At 36.8% G+C, this 8,730-nt stretch overlaps 1 protein-coding gene across 2 annotated transcripts in view; it reads left to right on the forward strand.

Annotated features, from left to right (window-relative positions):
* The first annotated feature begins 390 nt into the window (after positions 1-390).
* LOC107672281 (N-terminal EF-hand calcium-binding protein 2-like) overlaps positions 391-8,730 on the forward strand; it is a 104,042-nt gene continuing 95,702 nt past the window's right edge. For both annotated transcript variants that reach the window (XM_016465413.1, XM_016465414.1), the window contains exon 1: positions 391-743. In XM_016465413.1, the coding sequence (XP_016320899.1) occupies positions 426-743 (318 nt within the window). In that variant the 5' untranslated portion in view covers positions 391-425. The remainder of the gene's footprint in view (positions 744-8,730) is intronic.

Below are 8,730 nucleotides of genomic sequence, written 5' to 3' on the forward strand. Positions count from 1 at the left end.
TGTGGTAATCCGCCAACAAAGCGTTACTCTTTTACTATAATAAAAATATAATAAAAATGTTCGCAAGGGATATCCAGGAATGGTAGATCTAAATATCTAAAACTGAGAGTTACTGTAGGAAACTAACAACCAAAGCCAAAAATAGACCCAAACAACATCACCATAGTTAATTCAAAAGTTATTTTCTGGAATCAGTGGGCATTAACATCGATTCCTGCTGTATTAGTCTCTCTCGCTCTCTAAAGTGCAAATAATGCTTTTCTTGTTCATTTTTCTGCATCTGAGCTAAATGGATGGCACTTATTGAACTGCTCCAATTAGGTGTGACAGGAGGTGAGTTTTTGGGATGTGTGCCGCTGCTGATGTCAGAGAGGAGGGAGGGATCGCCCCCATAGCGCGCAGCATGAACGCTCTGCTGCAAAAGGATGTGTGAACAAGCAGCGCGCTACTGCAGGGACGGCGTCCACAAACTGCTCCACAAAGAACAAGCCAAACTCCGGGCACAGGACAGCAAAGACCAGCCCAATCCCGGGGCTCAGGACAGCGAGACAGCGACGGCTGCACAGTCCGGAAACAGCGGCACTCAGCCCGGTGGAATAGACGGGCTCGTCCGCTGGATAGTCACCAAGATGAGCGACAATAAAAGCATCTCTACTCGGGAATATGTGAAGGAGGAGGCGGCGGTGGCTCAGGAGCAGTTCTTTGCACCGGAGCCCCGAAAGGGCATTTCTGTCATTTTGGATGTAGGTGTTTGATATTTTATTATTTTATGTATAAAGAAATATGAAATGCATGCACTCGTTTACAAACTTTATTCAATTGCCTTAAACAACCTCAGAAGATTGTTGAGTAATCCCATAATTAGACAAAGAATATCACTTAGATAACTCACCAACATTTGACACTCAATGAATTACAGCAATTATACATTTTTACATCGACCTACTTAACTTTTTATCCAATCCAACCATTTTGCATAATTTCACACTTAACTATCATTCCTGTGTAATATAGCCTACTTTATTACACGGTTCTCTGGAGTACTTAATTCTGATGGGCTAATCGTGAGCAATCAATTTTTGTGTAATAACCTAAATTATATATTTCGCCGTTGCCGTTGGCAACATACCGGCGTTTCTCTCGCGTATCATTCCGCGCACTGGCTCTTTACATATCGATTCTTGGCGCCACCGTGCGACTCGAAAGGCTCACTACGTTTGTCGCGTGAAATAAAAATGGCCTGTATTAATTTTAATATAGGCCTACATTGTGAGCATAAAACCTTTGATGGATGGCTAGAAGCTCATAGAGTCCCCAGCGAGAATCCAAACGCAGTCGGTCGGAAATAGCCTACAACAAACAGAAAATAAATAAAAAGGATTGGATGAGAGAGAGCTTAAAAGATGTTACAATTGTATCTAAATCATATATAACTATAAAAACAGGTAATTTTAGTATAATATAGGCCTATTGTTGCAGTGTTATAATGTATAATGGACTGTTTTTCTTAGCGGAAGCTTTAAGATAATATGCATCTAACAATGTAAACTCAAAATCAATATTTTAAGTTAATAGGGTAGTTATTTATTTGATAATAAGTGGGATAATTTACAGCCATATGGTCATTATTGCAAGATAACCCTGTTTAGGGTATGACAAAGTCCTTATCCCCCTAATGTGACACGTAGCCTACATTCACATTCATATTGAAATACAGTTGAGCTTTTAGTACGTGCATTGAAATAATACACCGAACTGCAGGGGCGTAAATTTCGTCTAACAGTTGGGGTGGACAATAAACATAAAAGTTCTCAAGAGCGATTTTTGAAGGGGACTCAAATAATACAGCTAAAGTTGTACTTGTAAGGATATGTATACACAGAGGAAAGCCTTACTACTATTAGTGCAGCAAGGAGACCGTGCCAAATTAGACAACTTCAAGCAGTTTTGGTCGCGCCGTGACAGCGCTCTTGTCCGTTGTATCCGTCACAGTGTTGCCAAGTCCGCGGTTTTCCTGTGGAATTGGGCTACTTTATCACTGTTGCTGCGGGTTAAGCGACCCCAATAATGTGTATTTTATGCCCCGGAACGCGATTTTTACCGGGAGACCCCTCGAAACGGTTAGTTTGGGCTAGTTTTGAGTAGCAATTGGGAGGGTTTTGTTGTAAAAAACCTGGCAACCCTTTTTTGTCAAGCAGGTAACCTTGCTAACAGGTTATTATTGCTAAAATAGCGACTCGTCGAAAAATACATTGGCATCATTTGTATTAAAGAGAAAATAATCACTTCATCCGATGTTTTTGTGAATAAAATAGCCTTGACAGCCTTGGAGTTCCACAACTATTGGCTTTGTTCTTTCTCACCGGACTGGTGTGTGTGTGTAGGTGATGTAAAAGAGGAACTTTTACTGCCACCAACTGGATAAAAAAAAACTGCTAAAAACCACTGCATAATCTACTCCATCACATAAGGGAGGGTGAAATAACAATGACCTATACAGTGACAGGCCTATATATCAGTCAGGCTAATTAATCGGCTGATATTTTGCATTCTTACTGCATTCTTTACTCAAGATTTGGCCAAATGACACAAGTGGTTATGAAATATTTGTGTGTGTGTGTGTGTGTGTGTGTGTGTGTGTGTGTGTGTGTGTGTGTGTGTGTGTGTGTATGTAGGCGATGTAAAAGAGGAAAGCAGGCATTCAGTGTTGCCAACTAGTTTTCAGGGGAAGTTGCTAAAGGAAGACTGATTTGTTGCTAAAAGTTGCTAAATGACGTTGCGATGTCATTGCGCGGTGACGTCATTGCGTAATCACGATGCAAAATTGTGTCACTGCATCAAATCTCAGCAAAAAAAAATAAAAAATTTAAATATGTTAATTTAGATGCGTTTATAAAATAATATAAATGCATAATATAATATTAAAATATAAATAACTAATTTTAAATACAACATTGAATTATTTAACACTTTCACATTTTTTAACAATTACAATTTAAGTTTATTTTTATTAGCTAGTAAACTAGTAAAACTACACATTCTGAACAATTATAGATTTAAGCAGTGTATTAGTAGTTCGTATGCTACACTTAGTAGACTCACGCTACAAGTCTGTAAAAATAGGGCAAAATCTATTAATATGAAGGAATTTTTCCGTAATTATTATTCACGTTTTTTTACCTACATTTTAAATTACGCATTGTATTTTGTGTTTTCGGGTTACAGGGTTACAATGGATAACGGATAATGTCCTGGAAAATTACTACCTTTCTCATTTTTCTAGATATTTTTCTTACCATGCACTAACTGATCAACAAACTCAAGTACAAGCTACTAACAAGGTGTATCATAAATGAACAATTATTCAATTATTATTATTATTATTCAATTGAACAATTGCTAATAGCAGCCAACTTAATTCATGTGAATTGTGTACTGCTAGGCACCTTTGGTTTCCTCTTTTTGTGTAATTTAGATGGAAAATGTGTGCCTTTTTTATCAGGTGCTTTTGGAAGAAAAAGTTGCTAGGGTAGTCTGAAAAGTTGCTAAATCTAGCAACAAAATTGCTAAGTTGGCAACACTGCAGGCATTTGGACCAAAGCACTGTGAGTCAAGGGAGGGGGACACTCAAAACTTTAAGAAACTTAAGTTTCTAAACTTAAAACGCATTTTTGCCCCGTTTGTGTTGTTTTACTGCTTACACAATTATTTAAAGTATAAAACATTGTTATTTCCAGTACACAGACTGGATTTTAATCATATTTTTAGGAGGGACAGCCCTCAGATACACTAGATTCTCTAGTATGAAACAGCAGTGAAACATCCAGCTGTACCTTTCAGCATTCTAAGGTTATACAACAGTTCTTTTGCTCTGATTTTAAGGCCGTATCTCCGAAAAGCATACTTGAATCTAAATAATTTATTGCGCTTTTACTGTGAGCCTGGCAGTTATGCTTTGTGGTTGACTGCTATGGAGAGGTCTCAGCAGTATTGATTTAGTAGGTCAAAGTATTGCCTCAGTATTGTTCATCGGTGCTGGATAATTATGTGTATCTGATGGTCATACCTCTTGAGATTTCTGCATTGCTTTTAGGGGGAGAAGTTAAAACATTTAAGAGAGTGATAAGTAGATCAGTCCTAGACCCAGATACAGTCTCAGGTAAAAAGACTATAAAGTAGAGGGGACAAAAACTAATTAAAAACCTCAGAAAAAGACCAGAGGCACCAATGCACCCAAGTATAGATAATAGCGAAGGTGGAGGAAATTAATAAGGGCGGGGTTAAGCAGATAATGAGGTGCTGTGTCTTTTATGGATAGTGAGAATGTGTACATGATTTCTCCTGGAGACTTCGGTACGGAGCGCAGGTGCTTGTAGGGGAATTGATTTCCCCCAATGCTTTGTGAGAGAATTCCATTACTTAACTCTATATATCTCTACCAAATGACATGTCTGCTGCCATGTCTATTCCAGGATCAGTCATCAGCCCTGACCGGGCCTTAAAACTGGTAAACATTGGTAAACTACAGAGCCACAGAGCGTCATCCAGCATGCAATTGTAAAGGCCCCTGTTTGCATTTCAGAAAGCTTTCGATTCACCGGCTAGACTAGTTATGGATTCATTCAGGGTGTGTCGAATTCTCTCAGCACGGCTTCCCCACACCTGACAGTGAAAACAGTGGAGCACTAACAAGCTGTCATAAAGAAGGCTAAGTGTGTTTCCCAGTTCACAATATTTCATTCTTACATCATCATGTCTCAGGTCCCAGACCTCATCTTGCTTAAGGGAGTAATTAAGTGAATTTAATGTTTTTTGAACATTTCTTTTCCATTGGGGTTGAATGCTGTGCACTAAATTACAGTAGCGCTCTAGTTCACGCTTTAAAAGTGAGGATGCTGGATGTGTGAGAATAGATAGATGAACAAATGGTCACCGCACATGACATTTACTAAAGACTTTATTGCACTATTTATTTGAACTTCAAAATACAAAGATATTTGGCATTTGTTCAGTGAACTGGATTTGAGCCAAAGCATTGAGAATCAATCCAATTTACTTAGCAAGTCTAAATGTGAGTCCACATATTAGTGACTATTAAACAAGTCCATTCGTTGAGTCACGCTCTCTCCATTCAAACACTCTTTATAAATCTTTTTCTCCCTTTGCCTAATACCTCATTATCTCTTTCTTTGTTCCATCTTCTTTTGTCAACACAAAGACACTTTTAGCCTTCATGGGCCAAAGAGGAAATTTGGGAACAAACGTCATTGTCTTGAAACAGAGCCATATTTTTTCCTGTGTTGTCTGGATTTGGTCCAGTTGCAGGATTTGATTTGATTATTGTTCTGGATAGATAGTGGTTTGGTTCAAATGCACTAGTTGTTCTTTGTTTTGTACCTGGTTTCTCCGCAATGTATTTTTCTAAGCATTTTTTTCGTATTTATATACATATTTACCATTTATACTGTAGCTGCATGAATATGTACATTAACTGTACTAATTATTTAGTTTCTCCCTCTCTTTTATCAACTTTGTAGCTTTGTAGTTCACATTAGAACATTAGATCTTTTGGTAGCTGTCCCCTTTTCCTGTCATACAGAGATATATCTTCTGAGGTGCAAACAAACTGGGTCACCTACATTAAGTGACTTCATATTGTCAGACCATACAAATGGTATTTAACAACCTCCTATCTTTAGTGCATCCCCTTTATTCTCAAAAACATCAAGCAGACAATCACAATGAAGAAATAGTGATGTAACTCCCAGCTAACGGTGGTTCTGTTCTTATTTTTTTACGAATGTTATTCAACATGATCAACTTCTCTTTTTACTTTTTAGACCATTTGACATCATCTGCTACTTTTGCTGTGATCCGGTTAAGTGATAACAAAGCAGGATCCTGTCGTTTAGTGGACCCAAATTGTATTTTGGACTTTAAGGGGTGATTTAACACTGTACTGTAATTGTGTACAAAATGTAAAAAATGTGTTTCTTTAAAATATGGACCTTTATTAATATTACCATGCACTTAATAGTCCCAACATTATGCCACTATTAAGACTACTACTTCACACTACTTCAATATTTTGGGGTCAGTAAGATTTTGTTTTTCTTGAAAGAAATGAACACATTTGTTCAGCAAGGACACATCAAATAAGTCGAAAATGACAGTATAGACTTCAATTATATATATATAAAAAAAATTAAATATGCTGTTCTTTTGAAACTTTTTATTCATCAATAAATCCTGAAAAAATTTATTACAGTTTCTACAAAATATTAAGTGGCATAATCGTTTTTAACTGTGATAATAAGAAATGTTTCTTGAGCAGCGAATCAGCATATTAGAATGATTTCTGAAGGATAACGTGACACTGAAGACTGGAGTAATGATGCTGAAAATTCAGCTATGCCATCACAGGAATAAATTACCTTTTAAAACATTTTAAAAAGAAAACAGTTATTTTAAATTAAAATAATATTTTATTCATATTTACATGGTTTTCAAAACCAGTAACAATACAGAACAACGTAATACACACTAAAAGAATCACAAAAACATACTGTGCACCTACAGTATAATAAACAAAAATAATAATATAAAAACATAATTAATAACTGAAAACAGGTTCCCACATTTTGTCAGATGTGGCTGTGTTTCCAGAAATATTTTATCTAATTCTTTCTAAATGTAAGGTAGAAGTGAGTCCTGTTAACCAAGCAGAACATTTTTACTGTATTTTTGATCAAGCCTTGGTGGGCATGAGAGACTTTTTTCAAAAACATAATAAGAAAATATTACTGACCCCAAAGTTTTGAACGGTAATGTATGCTGAGTAGGAAACTTTTAGTTTCTAAATGTCTCATGAATTGCAATAGATTCATATTCTGGGCAGCCAGTTATTCACCACACAAACCATGTTTATCCTTATTGCAGGTGAACCCCAATTTAATAGAGTCTGATAATCCTAGTTGTAATCCTTTTTATTTTATTTATTTAAATATGCATGGTTATATGGCTAGAATTTTATAATTTCCATTTTGTTTTACTTCCTTTACAGTCCACAAAATCAGAGCATCCCTGCAGCAACCAATTTTTGGGTCACGACCCACCAGTTGAGAACCGGACTTGGCAATTAATGCTGCAGACACTTTTGCTTTAAGATATAAAATGGCTAGGAAGATTAAATACCAATAGTGCTTCTCAAGCGCTTTGTAAAATACATTACAGTATTGATCGGACATGTCACTGTTCCCACATTCACTCTCCTCTTAGTTCAAGAGAATGAAAAGCCCCATTGTTGTTCTACTGCAGATGCTTCAGTGGTTGTCCTGATGTCCATTTATCCCTTCTGTGTGGCTTTTGCGTTTGTTCTGTGATGGTGAAGTATCCTGACAGGTGGAATGCTGTTAGCTGTCAGGATTGAATGAAGCAGCTGGCTCATCCAATTGAGAAGTGATTTTGACCATCAGCAGAAGGTGATCACTCTATTGAAGCAGATCAAATTGTGTGCTGTCAATATGTGTTTCAATTATCGGATGTTCGGCACACGCTTCCTCTTCGAGACACAATCATGCACGTCCAGTCATAAACATGCACCTCTAATCTTGCTTGTGCAGCCAGTACATTTAACATGGACATCCAGATCTGATCACAACAATTCACGCTTCATTTATTTATTTAGAAAATGAGAAAGGCTGAAGGCTGAATGGATCGACTGCTGTAAAATTAGCCCGTAGTGAGTAACGCTTCCCAGCACATTCTATTGACTGTTATTTTCCTCTTACCAGAGAGTCTTAAGTGGTCCATTTCACATCTGACTGGACCGTGTGATCAGGTTGCTCTTGCAGATTTAAGTAGCTCACTCAGTCTCTTACAAGTTCAACCAAATACATCGGCAATATACAAACTTGCTTAGTCTTGATTTAAAAAGGAATTTAAAGGTTATAATCAGGAATGTGATTCTTCCGGATTGATCCAGAATTCCGTTTTTTTTCCGGCCTAAAATTATAACTCGTGTGAATCGTATGGAAGCCCGTTTCCGCCACTGAATTAAAAAAAAAAAAAAAAAAGGTAATTGCGACTTTTTATCTCACAATTCTGACTTTTTTCATAGAATTGCGTGATGTAAACTCCCAATTGCGAGTTATAAAGTCACAATTGCGAGATAAAAACTCGCAATTCTGACTTTTTTTCTCGCAATTGCGAGTTTATATCTCGCAATTCTGACTTTTTTTTCTCGCAATCCTGACTTTTTTTCTCAGAATTGTAAGATATAAACTCGCAATTGCGAGTTATAAAGTCAGAATTGCGTGATACAAACTCGCAATTATGAGTTAAAGTCCAGTTTTGAGGGGGGGAAAAAGACTGATATGTTCTCAGAATTGCAAGTTTATATCTCACCATTCTGACTTTATAACTCGCAATTGCGAGTTTATATCTCACAATTCTGAGAAAAAAAAGTCAGAATTGCGAGAAAAAAAGTCAGAATTGCGAGAAAAAAAGTCAGAATTGTAAGTTAAAAAGTCAGAATTGAGAGACATAAAGTCGCAATTCTGAGAAATAAAGTCAAAACTGCGACTTTATGTCTCTCAGTTATGACTTTTTAACTCGCAATTGCGAGTATCACGCAATTCTGAGAAAAAAAAGTCAGAATTGCGAGTTTGTATCACGCAATTATGAGAAAAAAAAGTCAGAATTGCGAGTTTGTATCACGCAATTATGAGA

The sequence above is a fragment of the Sinocyclocheilus anshuiensis genome, unplaced genomic scaffold, assembly GCF_001515605.1.
Source record: "Sinocyclocheilus anshuiensis isolate Anshui unplaced genomic scaffold, SAMN03320099.WGS_v1.1 scaffold997, whole genome shotgun sequence".
Lineage (NCBI taxonomy): Eukaryota > Metazoa > Chordata > Actinopteri > Cypriniformes > Cyprinidae > Sinocyclocheilus > Sinocyclocheilus anshuiensis.